The following is a 22,927-nucleotide window of genomic DNA, read 5'->3' as shown; positions in this document are numbered from 1 at the left end:
TGTTTTTATCTTAAATAGTTGAAAGGTGCTCTATATAAACTAAAACATCTCTCAGGCTGGGTCTTGTGATCTTTAGTAAAATAAATAGTTATATAAAGATTCAAAAGGGAAACAAAATCTCTGATCAGATTAAACTGAACAGATCTAAAGCGTTGTGTTTGTTTCCTCTCGCTGCCTCAGGAGAGGATGGGATTGTGAATCCTTCAGCCTGTTTTTGTCCTCCGCTTGCAGATTTATTTTGTGTTTAGCATCTTCTGGAGTTAAAATCCTAATTCCTATCTGCAAAATTGTTTTATCTTTATAACAAAACTTTATAAGAAGGTATATCTGCTTAAAATGGAGATATGAAGAGGAAGGACTAGACCAAGCTGAATGGAGTTTATTAAGTTATTTTTACAAGGATAAAACGAAAGGTTAAATTCTAACAATTTTTTTTAAGATCAGTTGTTTCAAACTGACTCATTAACTTGAAATCATGTTTTATCTTGACTTAAAATTTAGACACAATAGGCGCTATCTGTTGGTTTATATTTTATTATTCAAATAAAAGCAGAAGACATCCGCACAAAGAACTCAAATACAAGGATAAAATGGTCCTGTATGTAAAATGTCTCAATCAAGATGAAGATATAGCAGGAGGATGGATGAATCAGGGCTTCATCTGCAATAATCTGCCATAATCTGGGCCAAAAAGCACCACTCCCAGTTTACCAGTCCATCTGTGTTCCAGCCCTCTCCTATGGTGACTGGATCTGGATTATGACCGAAAGAACATGATCCATGATATGAAATGAGATTCTGTTGTAGGCTGGCCGGGTTCTGACTTTTATAGTGTACTGGATCTTTGTGACTCACCATTTTCTAGTTAAGTTAGTTATCTTTACTACAAATATGGAGGTTCTGTGAAAGAAGATTAATAATTGATCATTTAATAAAGAAGCTAATAAAAACAATGTTCTGGTAATGGACAGGATGAAAAGCAGCCAAAGTCCAAAGAAAAGCTGGAAAACTCATTAGAAAGTCCGGAGACCTACTGATCAAGACCCCTTAAAAGAGTTAGGATAAAGTCTAGCTTGGAAGGAAAATAGAGATGAGAGCTGACCAAGACCTTTCCCTATTGCATTATAGTAGCTGTTTATCTTTATGTAAAGAAACTCATATATTCATAACTAAATTTAGCCTTTTAATTTATTAACGAAAAGCCTCGCAGCAGTAGCTTAATAAATGCAACATGAACAGTGTCAATTCATAAAAATAATTTATTTATTTAGCACCAATTTACAACAAAATGTTCTCTCAAGGCAGATTCAACGTCAGTTACATACCTTCCAGTTCAGTTGTAGATAAAATGCAAAGCAGTCCAGTTCAGTTTGTGCCAAACACTAAAGCAAGTCTTCCATCTAAGGAAACCATCAGGTCGTTTACTTCGCAGAAACCCTCCTCCTAATCATGCATGTGGCCACAGTGGAAAGCAACAACTTGCCCTTAAACCAGGAAGAAATCTGCAGCAGAACCCGGCTCAGTATGAGCTGGAGGAGATGACACAAAACATAGAAGCACCTGGAATGTTGGAAAATGTTGTTTTATTTCATTCTTTTTGCATTTTCATGTAATGTTGTAAGACATGCTGAGCAAAGAAAGAAGAACCAAGTTTCACAGAATGCAGATGTTCTCTATAGATCCTGATGTTTAGTCTGTTTAAGGCACTATGCTGTTCCTGCTGTACCTGGATTGCAATGGCTGTCATACATTTCCGAAAAGGTTTATATGGTTTCTTGTTTTTTCAGAGCTGGATTCAGCACCACATTTTGTGTTTTAATGTATTGAACCAGCAGCTGATCTTAAACCTGGTTAAAACAGCCTGAATAATTCAGACAGATCGGATTTTTCGAAACAACTTGTAATAATGCACATGATGTGAACTCTTCCTGTTATTCCAGCTCTAATTCTGTAGGTACGTGGTGCTGATGCGCATGCGCCTCGTATGCATCACTCAGACAGTAATTCGGGCTCTGACGCTGTGACGTGCTCTGTGCATTATCCGCTCCACCTGTGCATTATTCAGATTGTAGTTCCGGTTCTAATCCTGTAGGTACAGCAGCAGCGCTGTGTGCAGCGGTTCCGTTCCGGTCCTCCGGAGCTCTGAGTGGTGCTGTCTCTCTTCTCTCTCTCAGCTCCAAACTGCCTTCATTGCTCTCCACCAGCAGCGGACTGAGCAGGCCCTCGCAGCCGCCACACGGTGCCCCCTAGCCGGGCTCATTCCAGCCGCAGACCCCGGCAGGTGAGACTGCTGCTGGTTCCCCGGAGTCCAGCGGGGCCCCCCTGACCCCACTCTGGAGGCCAGATTCACGGACTGCTCCGCGGGTACGAACCGGGGCTGTGATGAAACCATAAACAGAGTGCGACACGCACGCACACCACGCACACAGACACAGCCTAAACGGGCCCAGACCGCGCTTGAACTTGTCCGTTTGGCCCCCTGTGTGAGTGCGGGGGCCGCGGAAGCATCCTCCACCTCTGTGGCTCTTTGGGGACGTTATTGTCTGTGGAAGGCTGACGCGCTCTTCGCAGCGGCCCCTGCGCTGTCAGACGAGGAAGTGAGGCTTCATACACGCCCATCTGAGCCTGCTGAAGCAGCGGAGAACCGTTCATCAGATAACAGCAGCGGACTTTATCAACATGCGCCCACTTTCTGATGGAGAGCTGCGGGAATAAGCTGCGCCACGACGCCGTTTTCTGCAGGTAGGTGAGCGGACCGCTTTACGTGGAGCGCAGGCTCCCCCTGGACGTCCTCGCCGTCAGACTTCAGCACCGTGAAGGCCTGGCTCCATCTTTTTTCTGTCTTTTTCTGATAGTCACATGCATGCTGTCTGGCCTAACTGTCACCAGCGTGCGGGGCTGCGCGGCCAGATGTCAGCATCTGGAACGGCACCTGTCTGCTCGGGGATGGGGGGTGGGTGTAACTGAGCTCTGGCTGCACACAGAGCACGCATCTGGACCCCCATCGAGGAGACCCGAACCGAGTTTTCACCCATTTCAGCGATCTGAAGCAGGGTCTGCAGAGCGACCACGGGGCTCCATGCGGGTTTCATCTGTTCATGAATTACTTCTGAAATCACACAGCAACGCATCAGTGTGACGTTTCAGAACATTTGAAAGCAAAATATTTCCAGTGTTTTAGTTCTATAGTATATAAAACAGTGGCTACACATGCAAACTGCATTAAAAAATCCTAATACTCGAAACACAACAATCTTATAAAGTCACAGCTATAAAGTATTGAAATAATTGTGTGCAGGCTAGGTGAACTGCATTCAAGCATCCCAAATCATTTCGGCTTTAAACTGTAAGCAAGTCGCATAAAGTCAGAGAAATAACCTAAAAATCAAATACTGCAATTAAATTCAGGTAAAATGTGAAATGAATCTACAGCAGTGCAGATAACAGTCTGGAACCTCTTTAAAGACCATAAACATGACCATATATAGAGTGATGACGTATCATCAGCGGGGAACTGTGTCTTATTGTTGTCAGCTAAAATCAGCTTGTTTGGTTATCAAAAAAAACAAAGGATTTTTAACAAAAAGTTGCTGAATCAATGTGTAGTAGCTCATTGCAGCAACACAGCAGAGGTGGGCCGGAGAACAGGAAGTGGTAACAGCTTTAGTGTTAGACAGGTAAAATAGACATGTTAGATGTGTTACAACTGTTACAAAAACCTGTTTTCAGCAGCCATTCTCTGTCTGAGAAAACTGTAATTTACGTTACATTTAACCTCCACGAGTACATTAACACCAGCCTTTACCGCGCTTATCTGAATGTGTTGTTGCACAACCCTGCCAATACCACATGTAAAAACAACAGCAGTGAAAAGAAACACAAGTAATAAATACTTGTCAGTGTTTGCTGTTTGGTCCATCTTCTCCGGCGTCGCTCACGGCTTTCACCTCGTCAGTCATCGTTGTTTGAGCTCAGACTCGAGCTGAAAGGCTTCACTATCACTACTTTCATCTTGGGCGGCCATTGTGCCATGCCACTAACTCACTGATGTCAGTTTGATGCTCCATACCTACATCATCATCACTCCTCTGTAACTTTCAGCTGGGTGCGTGGCTGCACTCCCTTCAGTCTCTGGACATATACATATTTATTGACTTTTGACCTGGAGCTGTTGTGAGCTACATGCTGTAACTCAACTGAAAAAGGGGAAATGTGTAAATGTCATGAAAATGTGCTTCAGGAACAAGTGTCATTGTATGTTTTAAAGGACCCAGATGCATGCAGGAGGGAGGTGCTAAAAGGCAGCAGAACTACCAGTTGCTGTCAGGCATGTACAGGTAAAAACCTGCTGGATACAGGAACTGAGAGTATATATACTGGGGAAGGCGAGACAAATGAGGCAAGCTAATGGGAGGGGATGCAAGGGTAAAACAGGTCTAAACACTGTGAACCAACCTAAAGAAACCAAACAAATTTAAACCAACTACACAAAGCAGAGAAAGAATCTCCACCTCATTTCATTCAGTCTAAAAGGTGGTGATTCTCCAGCCTTTTCTCCTCAGATTTTAGTAAATCCCTGAAGTTACATCTGTATCATACCTGTGCTGCATTATGGAGACATTACATTTATGTGCATGCATGCATCTGTGCAAATATTGCACACATTATGGTGACACGGAGCATAAAGTTTTGCACCAACAAGGTACTGACCTGCTGCTAGAAATCAGCTGCAAAAATGTAGCTTGAGATGGTCCTAATAGGCAGAGTCCAGCAACATTCAAACATATCAGAGGCTTAAAATGTTACAGCTGATCATTCTGCCCTGACATCCCCTCTAGTTATAACAAGACCTTATGTTTTACATTTTAAACTCCATTATTTCATATCAACATGAGTCGTTTTTCTACAGTTTCTAAAGCGGTTGAATAGAAATGAGTTGAACCTTCTAACATTAGCTGTCCTATGAAAAGGCAGCGATTTATTAATAACACAAAAAGATCCAAAACTTGGATTAAAGACTGGTAAGATGTCAGAGTTAAGAGAAAATAAATAAAAGCACACCAATCTTTAATAATCCAGGCCTTATGTCTCCCAGTCGACTTTCTTCTTATATTTTAAGGTGGTCTGGACCAACAGTTCTCCAGGTCCTCTGAAGGTCCTTGAGTTTTTCACTCACATCTTCATAAAAAAGGGGAGATCAGTCGGTCCCGTTGCCAGACAGCGATGGATTAAATATGTGAACCAGCCGAGTTATTTCCACAGATGCAGTGCCTCATGGGTGATTCATCGGCCGCCGTTGTCGCGGTCTGTTTGGTGACACTCGACACTGTCAGTATAAACTTCAGCCATGTGTTCTGGAAAAGCGCCAGAGGAGTGGTTAACCCCAGACGGGGAGAAAAGTCCCCTGACACCAATACAGCAGTGATGCAATCAGAGCCGGTCTGAGAATCAGTGGTTTTATTTGAGTCCATCAGGAAAAATCAAACACATTTTAAATTCAGATTATAATTATAGTTTTTAATAAAACTGGCTGATAGTATTCTGCAGTCAATAGGGAATAAAATATCAGAAGACTGATAAGAAATAAACAATCTGCCAACCTGCAGGTAGCAGACCAAAGGTCGGAGGAAGGATCGGCTGTTCAGATGCACTGACCAGCGAACCATTTGGGTCAGCACCGCCATAGACGTAGTTCTGTGAAGGTCCTGGTGGTAGTTCTGGCAGTTTGCTGCTCTGGAGCATACAGCTACACGTTAACACGTCACCAGTGTGGGAAGGGTCATAAAACAATGTGCTAACTATCTGAAGGCCATCATTCTACAAAGAGAAGAAGGATTCACAGAAGAAAAACATCTCAGCTGCTACTCTTCCCAGGAGTGGACATCCCAGAAGATTCAGTACAAGATCAGAACATGAAGCTCAGAGAAATTAGAGAAAACCCATGAGCTCCATCTGTGACTCTAAAGGGACCAGATACCAGGGTAAAGGTTAAAGGTCATGACAGGACAGGACTAAACAAGTATGACTGTTTGGAAACAATATGGCGGCAGGACCAGGGATGTTTGACCACAGTGCACAGCTCCATGTTTGGAGGAAACCAAACAGCTCATACCAGCTGGTAAACATGATGGTGGAGGGATGATGGTTTGGGCTCCTTGTAGTCATTCGACTCCTCTGTTTGGACCAGCTAAAGCTTGGTCCAAACTGGGTCATCAACAGGACGATGATCTCAAACACAGCAATAAATCTAACAGGATGGCGGTAGAGGAAAAGATTTAAGGTTTGCAATGGCCCAGTCAAAGTCCAGACCTCAGCCTGACTGAGATACTGTGGTGAGACCTTCAGAGAGCTGAGCAGAAACAAATAAACCGAAGGAACGCTAAGTTGGCCAGAATTTCTCAACGATGATGTGAGAAACTGTTCAGGTCAGACAGGAAACCACTGCTGAGTTCTTGGTGCTGAAGGTTCTACAAACTGCTGGATAACTGGATATACTTGTTTTTTTTTTTGGTTCAGATTTTCTGGTAAAAAACTAGAACCATCTTATTATATGATTCTAAGGTTCTGAAAAGATGAGCCAATTGTTTTGATGGAAAAACTGTGGATTTCTTTGAAAACTCACTTTTCTCTGTTTGTCTCAGTTTGTTTCAGAGTTGAATGATGGACAAGGAGCTGGTTCAGCAGAGCCAATCAGAACAGGCCACCAATGGCCCCGCCCCCTCCACACCTACAACGCCCACCCCTCCCCGGCTCATCCCCAACCCCATGCTCCTGGACTCCCCCACACCCACGCTGACTCCCACCACCTCCTCCCCTCCTCCCCCCCTCACCCCAGCTCCCTGCGTCGTGGCCCACGGATCGAAGGCGGCGGCGGGCGGGCATCTGTCCCCTCATGTCCTCGTCCCAGCTCTGCCTAAACTCACCTCCACGGCGACCCCCGCCCTGCGAACGTACTCCCGCCCCATCCTTCCCTCCCCAGCCACCAAGGCATCTCCTTCCACGCAAACCTCCTCCTCTTCCTCCTCTGTTGTCACAGCAACCACAGCTTCACCCCAGCCCTACTCTTCACCTGCTGTGACACAGAGCAACACCATGAGCTCCACCAGCCTCACCAATGGGAGCACCCGACCTGGTCCCACCTCCACGCCCATCATACCGTTTCACACCCCGGCCAGCCCACCTGGCAGACAGGTGAGTCATCCTTCATCATGGATCACCTGCTGTTCACCTGCATCTAAGGAGAAGACAGGGATTCATTCTGCAAAATGTTTCTCTGATTTCTATGTAATAATGTGAAGAGCACAGTGACCCAGGCTTGGTTAGGGGTCAAGTTTTAACCAAATATTCAGTTTTTTCACAGTTTTGACAGCATGATGCTTGTTAACATGTAAATAGTGTGTTCAGGTTCATGTGCAGAGACAGTTTTTCATGTAATATAACCTTTTTCATGTCGGCTAAAAGTTCAGTTTTTGTCTCATCTGAGCAAAGGACCTCCTTCCATGGTTGCTGTGCCTCCTGCATGACTTTGAGCAATCTGCAAACAGGATTCCTTACGGCGGTTTGTGAACAATTACGTTTTTCGGTTGGCAGAATCTCCCACCTGAGCTGTAGATCCCTGCAGCTCACCCAGAGTAACTATGGGCCTCTGAATAATGCTCTCCTTGCTTGCACTCACTTTAGACGGACCTCCATGTCTTAGTAGGTCTGGAGGTGGTCCATCCTCTCTCTGAGTTCAGTTTTAGAACCTCAAACTGCTTTAAACTGAACCAGAACTTTCTCCCTGACTTGTCTGCTGGGTTCCTTGGTCTTCATAATGCATCTGTAGTTTGTTTCTTTGGGGTCAAAACAACTGAATTCTCTCGGTGCAAAGATAAAAGCAGGAATTTAAAGAGTTGGTGTCTACCTACACTCTGTTTACAACGCTCATCTCTTTTAAATAAGTTTTTTGCTGTTTGCTAATCTGCCGACAGCTTCTCTGTAAACCCAGGAGTAAAATATCTTACATCACCATAGCTTACATCTCCTTTCTCTGCCTTCTTTGGACTGTTGCTCTTTGAACTTCCTGGGTTCAAGTGGGAGTTTGTGGCATCTTTAAACGGGTCAGAATCTTGTTCATATCCAACATTTTTCAGCTTACGACTCTCCACCTTTGGGAGGGCTCCACTGCTGGTTCTTCATTGAGATGCAGCAGATCAGGGTGCTGGGTCCAGTGTGAAGGAGCCTGGTAGCAGCAGTGTGGTCTTCATCCACCAACTTGTATTAGTTATTAGAGAACTAAAAGGATGAGTGGTTTGCTTTAGGTTTCTCCGACCAGCCTGATGATTCAGAGCCAAGCTTCTGATTCATGTTTGAAGCTTTTCTCTTTAATCTCATTCCTCAACCTTTTTTGTCTTCTCCTCTCTTTGTTCCAGGTGCAACAGGCTCATCCTGTGGGCACACCTGGTCTTGTGCGAGCCAATCAGAGCCCCTCACCTGTCAGGCAGAGGGTGTCCCAGCAGGCTTTGCTCTTGGGGAAAGGTCTCAAAGGGTCTGGCCAAGACCAGGTGCTGCTGAGAGCTCAGATGGTAAAGAGACACACACACACACACACACACACACACACAGTCAGAGTGAAGAGAAGGCGTTGCAGACGCAGAGATGAAAGGTTTTAAAATAAGACGAAGATCTTCATGCTGCGTTCAGGTTCATTAGGAAAATGGGAAAATGTTTAAATTTAGCTTTAAAAGTTTAAAGTTTTTCTGTTTTAACTGGAAAAAGTCTCTAAAACCACACATATAAAAGTTGAATATAAGTTTTATTCTTCTTATGTGTATCCTGTGTCAAAATAAACTGAATTAGATGCAAAATATTGAAAGAATTCAGATAAATCTTTATTTTAGCCACAATAATATTTACTTTTAGGCCACTTTCTATGCTGTGATGCCTTTCATTTGTTTAAATATCAGAAAGATATGAACAAAGTAAATATTACCAATAATTATGTACGATCAGTTGATGCCGGTAAAACTTTAAGATTTGGTATATTTTTTTAGTTTTGGAGAAAACCAGTATTGTATGTATTATTCAAGCATTATGATAATGCATTCTAACTTTTTACCACTCCAATTACTGAATGTTTGTTTACATCACTGGATTAAAATGCCGAAGGATATGTTATTGGCGTGTGATGCTAACATTAGTTTGACGGGTAATAACTCAAACTGGTTTTGAAACTTAAAACTGGAACACTGTTACGTTAAATGCGACGGCATCCGAAGTCCGTGGAATGGACCATAGCTACTGATGTTTGTGTGAATAAACAATAATGGAAATGTGACGTTTGTTCGAGCAATTTTTAAACAGCTTTGCATGAATTTTTAAAACTGAACTTCTGTATCTCTTTTCATTAAATAAGCTCTGCTGCAGGTAAGATAATGACTGCTCATTAACTCTCAACGTAATCCCTATTCAGAAAAGATGATCTTTAATAAATGCTTCATTGCTGTTGTTTGGAAAGTAAAAAGCAGGTTTTCTTAAAGTTGTTCAGATATAATAAAATAAACGTAGCAGGTTGAGGCGTGTTTAAAAAATGTTGCGGTTTATTCTTAAAAATAGTTTTTTATACGTCGGAAAAGAAATGATTTCATTCTTTCAGGGGGAAACCTGACTAGCATGTCTGAGCTTCACAGCTGTGCTTCAAGGAGCATAAAATAAAACTGTAGAAGCTGGTATTTGCAGCTTAGACTGGGAAGACATTACTTAACTATTCAGACATCAGACAAACACTAATGTTCAGCTCTGCATCCCTGCTTGCCTCCATTTATTTCCTTCCTTTCCTTCTTATTTTCTTGTCTCCTGGGATCTCCTCGCAGCTCATTCTTACGTCCGCTATGCGACCTGCACAGTCACCCTCCTCTTCCTCCTTCTCCTCTTCCTCCTCCGTCCCCTCCTCTAACCCCGCCTCCGCTCAGGTGAGCCCTGCTGGATGTCTAATCTGTGTATGCTTTTGGTTTTACTCACAACAGTGTGTAATTACATGGTTCAAGCTGTTATTGGTGTTTGAGGCCAGGTTTATTTTGTAAAGCATCTCCTACTCATTACTGGGAACCGTTGCTAAGCTGTGGTTGTTCTGGTAGCGGGAGGAGTTTAATCATCACTTTCTCTACCGATGTCTCCCCCTGCAGCTCCAGAGTCTCACCTTGAGGCCTCCTCCCCCCGGGACTCTCACCATTCCCCCTTCTCTGCGGCTGAAGCCTCCCTCCTCGGCCCCGCCGCCCCTCTCCCGTCCCAACGCCCCCGTCTTCCCCCCTCTCAGGCCGCGACCGCAGCCCAGCACTGTGGCGAAGGACAGCCCGACCGCACCCAGCCGCCACCTTTCTGTCCCGCCTCCAAGTAGGTCCTTAGAGGTTGACTCTGATGCATCGCATGAACTTCAGCAGATTACTAACTGAGGGGGGATGTGATGGTTGCTGCATCCTTGTTTCATATAAAATACTTGATTTAGTTTAGGTATCTCCATTTAAATAGACTTTTGTTTATTACCATGTTTTTAAATCTGTTATGTTGTGTATACTCCTTACTTCACCCATAGTTTTTAAATTACTTTTTACAAGGAAATCTATAATTCTTTAAACTGTTGAGACAAGAAAAAAAATACAACTTGGAAACAACATTTTTCAAAGTTTTTATCATTTTTTCATTTAAATCATACAATTAGATTTTATAAAGACTCATTCTTAATTTTTTACATGAAAACAGTTTCACAAAAAATTGTTTTATTACATTTTTTTTTATCTGGCTAATTTTTCTAGACATGGTATATTTTGTTTTTATTACAGACTCCAACATTAAACGATATTAGATTATATGGTATTATCTATGATGTAATCATTTTATTTAGAAATCAAATACAATATTTGTTATATAATTATCTCTAATTATTATCCATGGATCTCACTATAATAATAATAATAATAATTATTATTATTTTGTCTGTTAACTGAGGCCCAATTATTTACTTTATTATTTTTTTATTGATTGTGAAAATTAGATATGTAATATTCCTTTATATCTTGAATTGCTTCTAAATATGTGGGACAGAAAATATCTGTGAAGAGTTTCGTTTACAAAATGCCTTTACTCGTTTACTCCACCCTATTTCCTGTCGGTCAGTTTACAAAATAAAGAAAAACATATTTTAATAACTGCTATCGTAGCTTATGCTCTTAATGAATTTAGTGTTCAGAATATGCTACAATAAACATTAATCTCTGCTGGGTGTAAACCGCATCTACTGTTGCTCAGTAACTCAAGCTAGCTGTGTCTTCACCTCCATCTTCCCTCTGGATGAAGGCCCTGCTCAGAGCATGGCTGGATCATGACACGTTTTTTATCGCATCCCAGACAAGCTTTACTGTGTCTTCATGATGCTTTATACTTACATTAGTGCTCCATAATGGTTACCATAATGGTCTACTTATCATCCCATTATGCTACGACTCTCATCAGGGTAGCAGTTCAAGGCACCAGGTACCACACCTGCACTTTTTTGATTTGTTGACTTCCTCGCTATCAGCATCATTTCTTTTTAAATATATTGGAGCTTTCTGAACCTCCACCATCAGTTTTACTGTTTATTTCCAGCATCTTCCCAGCAGGAGAGGGTGCAGGCAAAGGGTTTTTTTTGTGCCGAACCTCGACCAGATGGACCTTTCCTCTTTTCTGGTACTATGGGTCTGACAGTCAGGTGCAGAAGTGCTTTTGACTTTTGGCAAATAAAGGACAGCTAAACCTGGAGCTTTTTAGCACTACTTCTAGAACACATGTTGGCCATTGCAGCTGCCAAGTCAAATATTATTTGTGATGGCTGTGCTTAATGAGAGTAGCAACTGCACCTTGATGGTAATGCAATAACATAACTGTAATGCTGCTATTGTGATGTGGAGGCTTTGGGGGTGTCAACCAGGCAAAGGGCTAGTGTAGCTTGTTTCAAGCTTTCATCAACCACCTGAACCATGTTAGTCCATATTAGCCAAACAAGCGTAAATTCCCACCCTGCTCCAACCAGGACCCCTTTAGGCTGCCAACTCTGACCTCCCTATGGGAGTTTTGTGCATGCTAAAAACCCTCTACGATTTATCCGTGTCTTTAAAACGAGAGCTTTCTGCATAACTTGTCCCTGAAGACTCCACTAAGATCTCATGAAGATCCTACTGAGCTATTGCCAAGACCTCACTAAGTCCTTGCTAAGACCTCAGCAAGACCCTTGAAAGACCATCCACATTCTGGATCTATTGTTACATCGTAGTGAAAGGGGGTTTTAAAAAGTTATCTGCAGTATAAAACAAATTAGGCATTAAACCTTCCTACCCCCAGTGATGGTCATAAATCTAAAACTTATTTACTAAATGTTTAATGGTTTGACCTCGTTATTCATTCTCCCAGCTCTCTACTCTCCAGTTCGAGCCGTCCCTCTCAGACCGAGGCTTCTCTCTCCCAACGGTCACCGAGCAACAACACCTCGACAATCCCCGGCCCTCCAACCCATCGCCGTTGCTCCATCCAGTCAGACCACGTCTGTCAGTAAGCCGCTGACTGGGTTAAAGAGCTGTGCATTAACTCACACCGTTCTGGGTCCAACCTCGTCCCAACACAGCCCTTTATCTTCTTCCAACCACTTTGAACGCTCACCGTCTGCAGCGAGGCAGCTGCAGATCATCGCCCTTTCATCCAGTCAGCAGCCACAGGCAGGCACGTATGCCCACTCTGCAGTGAAGTCCAAGCCTTCTGAGCTGCCTGAGCTTTCCAGCCAATCAAAAAGGACTGTTAAGAAGGAAGACTTGAATCTTCTTCCTTTGAACCCGCCTCCCTTGCCCTCTGCTCCATCTCACACACAAACTTTGAGCAAGAAGAGAGAGCCAAAGCAGAGTGAAGAGCAAGGAAACATAAACCGAGGAGCGAAACCAGGAATTAAAGACGAACAGACTGTCAGTAAAGACCTCCAGCTGGAGAAAGATGTCCAAAGAGAGAAGGTGAAGCAAGAGAAACTCACTGAGATGGAACGGGAACCTCAATCTGAGAGAGATAAAGCTCTGATGGAGGTAACAGCAGACGATGAGAGAGACACAGAGAGGAGAGGAACAGGAAAGAAAAGGAAGATGGAGGAGGAGGAAGGAGGAGACATTCCCATGGATACATCTGACAGCCTGAGCGGCCAGCTTCTACATCAGCACCAGAACACCGATACCGTTAAAGACTCGAGCATGGAATCAAAACCCAGCCTGGATCTCACCCCAGTCCCAGTTAAAACTCCATTAAAAGGAACAGTTTCAGCCCAAACTCCAGTAACAGAACCTGTTCCAGTTCAAACACCAGTAACAGGACCAGTTCCTGTTAAACCTTTAGTAAAAGGACCAGCTTCAACCCAAACTCCATTAACAGAACTCGTTCCAGTTGACACACCAGTAACAGAACTCGTTCCAGTTGACACACCAGTAACAGAACCCGTTCCAGTTAAAACACCAGTAACAGGACCAGTTCCAGTTAAAACACCAGTAACAGGACCAGTTCCAGTTGAAACACCAGTAACAGGACCAGTTCCAGTTAAAACACCAGTAACAGGACCAGTTCCTATTAAAATGTCAGTAAAAGGACCAGTTTCAACTAAAACTCAAGTAACAAGACTAGTTCCAGTCCAAACACCGGTAACAGGACCAGTTCCAGTTGAAACACCAGTAACAGGACCAGTTTCAACTAAAACTCAAGTAACAAGACTAGTTCCAGTCCAAACACCGGTAACAGGACCAGTTCCAGTTGAAACACCAGTAACAGGACCAGTTTCAACTAAAACTCAAGTAACAAGACTAGTTCCAGTCCAAACACCGGTATCAGGACCCGCACCAGTTAATACCCCAGTAAAAGGACCAGCTTTAACCCAAACTCCAATGACAGGTCCCATTCCAGTTGAAACACCAGTAGCAGGACCAGTTCCTATTAAAACCTCAGAAAAAGGACCGGTTTCGACTAAAACTCAAGTAACAGAACTAGTTCCAGTCCAAACACTGATAACAGGACCAGCACCAGTTAATACTCCAGTAAAAGGACCAGCTTCAACCCATACTCCAGTAACAGAACCAGTTCCTGCCCAAACACCAGTAACAGAAGCAGTTCCAGTTAAAGCTCCTGTAACAGAACCAGTTCCTGCCCAAACACCAGTAACAGGACCAGTTCCAGTTAAAGCTCCTGTAACAGAACTAGTTCTTGCCCCTAAACCAGTAACAGGACCAGTTCTGGTCCAATTACCAGCAACAGGACCAGTTTCTGAAGTCTCAGTCCATTGTCAGAGGTCACCAGAACCTCAACAAGACCTTCAGCCGAGCCACGAGGACTTCTGTGAGAACATGTCGACTCAGTCCGACAATCAGTCAGGTAGCTCCTCACACTCACCTGGAGACGTTCTGCACGTTGATTCTGCTTCATTACTGTTTGAGATGTTTTATGTCAGTTCTTTTCTGGTTCCGGCCTGGAGACTGAAACCCAAACCCAAATCCTTTAGAAGCCTAGAACCAGCAACTGAAATCCTAGTAATTTAATGTGACAGCTCTGCCATCAGTTTAATGTTGAAGCAGTCAGATGTTTTCTGTTATTATGAAATGAGGACAGAAAAGCCAGAAACCTGAGTTATCATACATCTCATATCTGACTGAAACTGACGCTGAAACAAGCAAGTTTAAGATTAGATTAGATTTTTTATTTGACCTAAGCCTCTGTTTGGCTCATAAATATTTATTGTATCATTAAAACCAGTTATTCTTCCATCCCCGTCACATCTGTCGGTTTGTAAAACCCCTTAAAAGGAAACATTAAAACATGGCTTCATCAGGAATTGTGCCTTTTGTTTAGTTTACAGTGTGATGATGTCACACAGCAGTTTGGACTAAAACTTTTGGATTTAAACAACTTTCATCCCCACCGTTTCTTCTCTATACATTCAGTTTATACATCAAACTGTAGGTATTTTGTGTCTCCCGCTGCGTAACGACTTATAGTTTGGGGTTTATTCGGTCTAAAGTGCAGAGAACACACATCCAACTTCCTATAGAGTTCCATATTTTCTCAAAGTTCCTCCTGAACCTACAAGTTACGAGTCTCTTTAACTTGTCATATCACCTCCATAAAACACGGTAGAAACACTCAAATCTGCATGTGTGGCCATCAGACATTCCTGCTACTTGTAGTTCTGTCGTTTTTATGAAATGAATAATACGCGCTGCACAGTGACTGTTTGTTTCAGACCTAAATTCTAGTCTGTCTCATAATGTGTGCTCCTCCTTCCCCTTGATCCCCAGAAAAGGAGCGAATCACCATGGAAACTACTGGCATGCCCTTTTTGTGTGTTGGGTCTTCTTTTACCGAGCACCATGATATTTCATAATTTAAACCATCATGGATAGACTCCATATAATTTCAACAATTTGTCTCCAGCCTGTAATTCCCTAAAGGACTTGAAAGAATTTTCAGGCAGTAGTTGCATTCTAGTTCTGTTCGTCCCTCGCTGTAACTTTACATATTTGACCTGTAATTTTTTTTATGACCTTATTGATCTGATTTCTCTCTTCTCTCCCAGCGTTGTCCAGCCTCTCTTCCCAGTCTCCTCCCTGCTCCCCCTTCATTGTCTCCGCATCAGAAAACCCTCACCCCCTCCTCCCTGCTCAGATCACCCACCCAACCGACCTCAGTCGGACGCAGCACGAGGCGGCCAAGGCCGACAAGACGCCGTCAGATTCCCAACATGCACCTCAACCCAAAACTGAACTTATCTACCAATCAGAAGATGAGTCTGAGAGCTTTAGCCAATCGCTGGGCAGCCCCTGGGAGATGAAGGCGTGGCCTGAGGGACGACAGGTTCTGACTCACCTGGTGGAGGGATTCGTCATTCAGGAGGGGCTCCAGCCGTTTCCTGTAAGGACATGAAACAGTCAGGGGTGTTACCTGGATATAAGACATGTTTAAAAACATTTAGAAGCTAATGAAGACCTTTAAATTGTTTGTTCAGTGAAATATTTCAGTGGTTATCACCAGTCTGATTGTGTTTATGATGTCAGCTTTTTAGTCAAATAATAAAGTTCTCCTCAGAGTTATCAGGAGCCAGAAATATTTACATAATTATCCCGAGACATCTGCAGAACTTTGGGTTGCGCTGACCTACCTGTGTCCTGTCATCCAGGTGAACCGCTCCTCCCTGCTGGTACCAGAGCAGGTGTCCAAACCACAGGAGGTGAACGGGACCAACGGGAAAGCAGCGTTGCCTGCAGCAGACCCCATAAAGCAAACAGAGGCCTCCACAGATTCAGAGGAAGAGGACGGCAGAGACGTGGGCGACCTGGAGAACAGTAAGGCTTAAAGGAACTGTGTTCTGTGGACCTGTCCTCGGGTAAAACCCGGCTGTTCATCCTGAGCATGTTTGTTGTGTCCCACTCAGAGTCAGGCCACAGAGATCGGACGGTGCTGCACTGTCAGTTCTGCGGGAAGCGAGGTCACGCACACAACTTCATGCGGTCCAAACGTTTCTGCTCCACCGCCTGCGCACGCGGGTGAGAACATCTTTCTCTGTCTTCAAAGCAAAACCAAGGCAAGAAGGAGGCCAGATGTGGTGTCTCACTTACAGTACTATGCTTCATCAAGGCCTTATTTGTTTGTTTGTATAATTTTTGTTCTGTAAGCTTCTAAAGTGGTGCTTCTCAGCAGTTCTCCAGGCTTTCCAAACATCTTCTTTAGAAAATGGCGGATTTTCCTCTCAGTTTAACCCTGGTACCTGATCGTCTCCAGCGCAAACGCTCATTCAGGCATAAAATGGTCCAAAACTCAAGGGGTGAACCAGAGCTGTCACTGCAAAGCAGACAACATGGCAAGAAAACCATTTTAAGTACTGCATGCACTTTTTCCAGATATGGTAGAATCATTTCCTCTTACTGACCTGGTGAACTTCATGCAACCGTTCAGGAGCCTCAGCAAGGACTCCCAACCTGGGGTCCCACCAGTGATCACAGCAGGGCTTTAAAGTGAAGGTCACTGCAAATGTTTCTGGCACACCTACAGATTTATAACGCGCTAAAATATGAATAGAAGACAGCTGGTCTTTCCTACAGTTGCTGGTTGTGTTGAATATTTGACAACGATCTGCTGCATTCACATGTCTGAACAAAGGTCACGGGTTGGCGTGACTAACATTTTGGTGTAAGAAACATTTGTCACGAAACCGTTGTGCATCACGCTGCTTTGTGATATAAATGGTGGAAATCAACTCCTGTCTCAGAGCTTCTCTTCTTCTTATCTCCAGATATCTGCAGCAGCTGTATGTAAACCTCAGAGGTGTCCTCAGGTTCTATCTTTATAACCCAAAACAGTTTAGATGTTGGCAGCGTTAAGAAGCTTCTTAACTTCTGGCCACAACTTGTAAGCCTGAAACTCCAATCTGGAAGAATGGAAGAAACATTTTGGGTGAAAGGTCAAACATCTTAAGCCAATTAAGGAGTTCAGCTGCCTTCTGTTTTAGCGCTTAGTAAAACCGAGGAGATGTTTGGGAGCTGAAAAATGTAGCTTGAGAGCCAAATGATCTTGAACTCTGAAAACAGTCAGAATTCCCAGCGGTTAGACAGGAAAGAGAAGTCCAGCTCCATCAAGATGAATCCAAAGAGCTGAGAACTTGACATGCAGCAGATGATTTAATGAAGGATGATGCATCCCGCAGGACTTTATGGGAGTGTTTCCACTTGTTTAAAGACATGACGTTCAGAACCTGAACATCTGCTGAAGGGTGTTTTTATTAGCCTGAAACAGAAACATAAAGTAAAAATAATTCAAAAAGCAGCAATCAGTCAAGTGATCCAGATCACTTTTTAAAGATGGCAAAAAAAAAGTCTGAAAAACATGAAGGTAATCAGTTGTGGCCTAGGCTGCACAGACAGAGGTGTTCGATAGTACTGGAGTCCCAGCAGCAGCAGCAGCGGTGTTGGCAGGATGTGGTTCTGTGGTGCCCGTGCAAAGGCGAACAGGTGTTTCATGCAGATCTGAGCCTGAATCAGAACAGCAGAACGAGGACTCATCTCTCTGGGTTTCTTTTTTAGGTTCAACGTCCGGCTGACGAAGCGCCTGAGGGCCCTGAGTGCAGGCAGCCGATCCGAAAGGCCCCGTCCGACTCTGAACCGGGCCGAGTCGGTACCTGGGAAACCTCTGCTGCTGCGCCTGGTAGGAACACCCACCTAACCTCCACTCTAAACCCAGCACAGGTGGAAAAATATAATGACAACACTGTACGCATACAATACACATTAAAATGTTTAAATCTACTTTATTAAAAATGCAAAAGTATCATCTGCATACATGAAAACTTTCAGAGGAAAAATGACAAAGCAGATAAACAATTATTGTATGACTATTTTGATCCTGTTGCAATTCTTCCACTTCCCTAATAATTTGTGCTATATTCACCATTTAACTCTCACAACATTAAGTTTTTAAATATATAACTTTAGGAACTAAAAGAAGCAACCTTTGAAATTATTTAAACGCATGGTGCTCTTTGAAGCCCAACTACTCTCCATTACTTTCAGCTAGAAACACCATTCACTGTAAACAGGTCACAGGTCGTTGGGCTAACATTAAATAATTCATCTTTTACCATTTTTACAAAACCACAGTTGAATTTATGCTCAGATGCTGACATCAGCTGAGGTCCTGCAGTCCACATTACTTTTCCTCTTCTACTGTGACTGATCCAGAACCGAGAAAAGACAGAGGAAAGATGGGGAGTTTGCTCCCTCTGGTGGTCTAGTTAGTAATGGCACTCAGCAGCACAAATGTTCCCCTGGGTTGAATTATTCAAGTCGTCATAGTTCATAGTTCATTTTCAGATAAGCACTTAATATAAAACAAACGAGCGAGATGTCTGTAACATTTTGTCATGAACAAAAAGTGAAATTATAAATAATTTCTATAGAAAAGACTGCAGAGAGTTCTCTTGCTTATTTTTGATATTTGGATCAGAACCTTTGTGATTTGCCTATTGTTCTTTTCTTCTGTTATATGGAATAGTAAGTGATCCAGAAAGAAGAATTCATTTATAAAATAAGAAAAAAATGAACAAATAAATGTTGAAATTTAAAGGCAAGTTTTAATAAATGAATAATTATGATCAAATAAAAATATTTATTTTGTACAAACAAATGATTTAACATTTAGATTGAAATATTATGTTAAAGATAAATGCTGAATAACAAAATGAAAAATTATTTACCAAAACTCAGAAAAATAGTAGAGACAACAGCAGAGTAATTTACATAACTTTTTATTGTTTATTTAAAATAAAAATGTCATTAAATGAGTAAAAAAGTTATTTCATGTTTATTTTCCATTTTTCTGTTATCAAATAATTTGTCTCTACATTTCTGCCAAATATCTTTCTATTTAGATATTATCTTATAGTATAATGTTTTATATATTTGTATTGATTTATAATTATTGGATTTATTTTCAATCTTAAATGATCATTTATTATCTAGCTTCATAATGTTTTTGTCATATTGTTAGTTTGTTAATGTTATTTTACATATTTATATTTTTTATTTGTTTTTCTTTGTATATAAACTTTTTTACATATGATTTTTGTTTTTATTGTTTAATTATAAATTTAATTTCCTTAATGTTTTCCAGAGTAATTACATAGTCTGTCAGTCTCCCCTGAAAATGTTTTATCGTTAGATATTTAGAAGGATTTGTACATTTTTACTCCTGTAATGAAATATTTGACATTGTCCTAAATGAAACAAGCTGGAGGTGAACCTTTTGCCGTCTCTCACCTGTCCTCATGTTCCCTCCATGTCCTCGGGCAGCCTCGGGATCTTTGGAGCGCCGGGCGGCGCGAGAAAGACGGGAAAGAAAAGCCAGCGGCAGCGGCGGCGGCGGCGGCGGAGCACAAGGACGGGGAGGAAGACAAAGACATGAGGGCGTCCCCTCATGTCTTTGAGGAGGCGGAGGAAGACGATGATGATGGAGGAGAGGAGGATCCTGCTGTTGCCATGGCAGCCAGGATGGAGCGGCGTGCGGCCCGGAGAGCGAGGAGGGCGTCTGCGCCCGCCTTCACGGCCTCGACTCCCACCACGACGTTCCGCCCCACCCCGTCCCAGTGGAGCGTGGAGGAGGTCACAGCCTTCATCCAGACGCTGCCGGGTGAGTTTCCTCCCATGCCAGAAACGAGATGCATGTGGAGCTCCTGCTGAGACACTCAGCCGCTGTGGAACCAGCAGCTTGATTTACACACAAAGTCCTAACTGTCAGCAGATGATTTCCTGGCTCCAATCATCCAATTAGACGTTTTGCAAAACACCAAACAAGCTGCACACTGAGGTAATGTGCATCTCTCTAACCACAAACTGTCAGCCTCATTGAGCAAGCAGGGAAACATCTGGAAGCAAAACCTCAGGTGATAAATATCCATCAAATCTGACGCCTCCAACATTTTTTCAGGTTTTCTTGCAGCTTCTTATTTCATCTGTGGATATCTTCAGAGTTTCAGTGAACAGACTCTATATATTAGATTCATCTTATATTAGGATCCTCAGTTATATTTAAAGAGAAGAGCTGTGAGGAAATCAGTATAACCGGCGTTAAACGGTGACTTGCTGCAATCAGAAACCATGTATGTTGCAAACAAGTTGAGACTGAAACCATCTTCCAAACTGTAAATCAAACCTGATGACACGTCCATCTGTTCTGCCGTTTCTTCACAAAGCTGATTAAAAAATATATATTTCTGCTAGAAAACCCGACACCATCACAGTTAGCTTACGACAAAGACTAGAACAGAAATCTAAATATGAACAGAACTGATTTAAACTGAAATGATTTGGTCTTCACCAGTTTCTTAAACCATTTACATCCAACTCCAAGTGTTCAAGACGATGCATCAGCCTCCCATCTGTCATTATTAAACAGAGATAAGGCCGAGATGGAAAAGCTGTGTGTGCAGAACTAAGTACACCCCATGACCCAGCCGCCTGCAGAACCATCATTAGCAGCAATAACTCCGTTCACTCTGCAAAGGTTTGTTATATAGAGGAGTTCGTGGTCGACTCGATGACGGCGAAGAGCCTAAACATCTCAAACCATCAACTCTCCACCGCCATGCCATGAGGTGTTGTGCTCATACTGTGTTTGGTGCTGGGCATCATCTCCAAACATCTGAACTCATCTCTCCAGAGAACATTGCTCCAGAAACCTTGTGGTTCATTCAGACACAACTGTACTAACCTAAGTCCTGCTTCCGTGTTGTTTTCAGAGAGAAGAGGCTTTCTCCTTCATCTCTTCCAAATAGCCAGACTGGTTCAGTGTTGTTTTAACTGTCCTGTCATGACCTTTAACCTTTAACTTGCTAACTGAAGCCTGTAGAGTCTGAGATGGAGCTCTTGGATCTCTGGTAATTTCTCTGACCTTCAGGCTCTGACCTTGGGCTGAATTTGTTGGGACGTCCAATCCTGAGAAGATGGTCAGCTGTCTGAGAAGTTTTCCACTCATGACTCCTTCGCTCTGTTAGAATGGTGGAGCTCAGATTGTTGGGAAATGACCTTATAGCCCAGATTGATGGGCAGCAACAGTTCCTTCTCTAAGGTCATCGCTGATGTCTTTCCGGCCTGGTGTTGCGTTAACACACATCTGGATGCTCTGGAGCATCACGCTGCCAAAACTCCTGATTTCATTGAGATTGCACTGATGATCATGTGTTAATCAGCGCATTGCATCAGCATTGGATAAATAAATCCTATAGAAGAAACTGACAGACTCAATTTTCCACACAGCTTTTCCATTTTGGCTTCATTCTCATTTAATAAATACCAACAGTGTGGAACATGTTACTGTTTTTTCTTGTTTTCTAGCATTAGATTAGATCTAAATGAAACACGGTGCACTTACTTTTCCCCATGACTGTAGATGTGTGTTTTGTTCTCTGTTAGGCTGCGGTGACGTGGCCGAGGCCTTCAGGCTGCAGGAGATCGACGGCCAGGCTCTGCTGCTGCTGACCGAGGACCACCTGATGACCAGCATGAACATTAAACTGGGTCCTGCCCTCAAGATCTGCGCCCACATCAACGCTCTGAAAAACCAGTGAAAGGAACAGGAGTGACCCCCAGACAGGCGGCAATAAAGGCGAGGGGAAAACCGAGAAATCTGGAAACTTTATGTGCTTGATAAAGGGCCGAAGCTGACACCAAGGATGACAGAACAAAGTCACAAAAAGAGGAAATTGTTGGTAGTTTATAATTTATGACGTTATAATGGAGGTGTGGCCTTAGTGGACCAGAACGGAGCAGAAACTCACCTGTTTTAGGCCAAGTGTAGCAGGAAACCTGGAGACTTTTTGTACCTTTCTGTATATTTTACATGCCACTGGAGAGTGTACATTTCAAGCTATTTCATGAAGGATTTTGAACATTTAATATATGAAATTTGTCTATTTAGTTTTTTTAGAGTGTGACATCAATGACAAATCCCTGTAGCTAACATAACCAGTGTGTGTGTGTGTGTGTGTGTGTGTGTGTGTGTGTTGGGTGTTAAAGGAGGAAGATGACAATAATCTGTAGATTTTGTAAGTGATCCATCAAAGTTTAATGTTTTCTATCAACATATTCTGTGGATTCAAAAAAGAAAACATCACTATCAGGGTAGAGAGCGGTGTCTTCAGTCGTCACGTTTTTATGATATCCTGCTTGAAATTATTTAATAAATCAATGATTAATCAAACAGACTGATTGTTTTCATGATGTCTGAGGTGCAGCTGGTATTCTTGTTTTAGATCAGAGACGATTCTGTTGCGGCCCAGGACACGCTGGAGGGACTATGTCTCTCGGCTGGCCTGGGAACGCCTTGGGCTCCCCCTGGAGGAGCTGGAGGTGGT

At 42.9% G+C, this 22,927-nt stretch overlaps 1 protein-coding gene across 5 annotated transcripts; it reads left to right on the top strand.

Moving 5' to 3' along the window:
- Positions 1 to 1,285: 1,285 nt before the first annotated feature.
- On the top strand, positions 1,286 to 22,773 carry LOC124858132 (mucin-2-like). 5 transcript variants are annotated; one of them, XM_047349966.1, is made up of 14 exons: positions 1,286 to 2,742; positions 6,642 to 7,191; positions 8,412 to 8,564; positions 9,852 to 9,950; positions 10,164 to 10,371; positions 12,424 to 13,542; positions 13,603 to 13,629; positions 13,720 to 14,406; positions 15,605 to 15,939; positions 16,205 to 16,370; positions 16,460 to 16,571; positions 18,105 to 18,225; positions 19,869 to 20,205; positions 21,987 to 22,773. In XM_047349966.1, the coding sequence occupies exons 2-14, from the start codon at positions 6,658 to 6,660 to the stop codon at positions 22,139 to 22,141; spliced, it is 4,053 nt and encodes a 1,350-aa protein (XP_047205922.1). In that variant the 5' UTR covers positions 1,286 to 2,742; positions 6,642 to 6,657; the 3' UTR covers positions 22,142 to 22,773. The 5 variants fall into 5 exon arrangements, with proteins under 5 accessions (XP_047205922.1, XP_047205920.1, XP_047205919.1 ...); XM_047349964.1 differs by having other exon boundaries at positions 12,439 to 13,785; positions 13,846 to 14,406; XM_047349963.1 differs by having other exon boundaries at positions 12,424 to 13,785; positions 13,846 to 14,406.
- The last annotated feature ends 154 nt before the right edge of the window (positions 22,774 to 22,927 follow it).

This window comes from Girardinichthys multiradiatus, chromosome 21 (genome assembly GCF_021462225.1).
Source record: "Girardinichthys multiradiatus isolate DD_20200921_A chromosome 21, DD_fGirMul_XY1, whole genome shotgun sequence".
Lineage (NCBI taxonomy): Eukaryota > Metazoa > Chordata > Actinopteri > Cyprinodontiformes > Goodeidae > Girardinichthys > Girardinichthys multiradiatus.
This window is presented reverse-complemented; position numbering and strand designations above follow the sequence as displayed.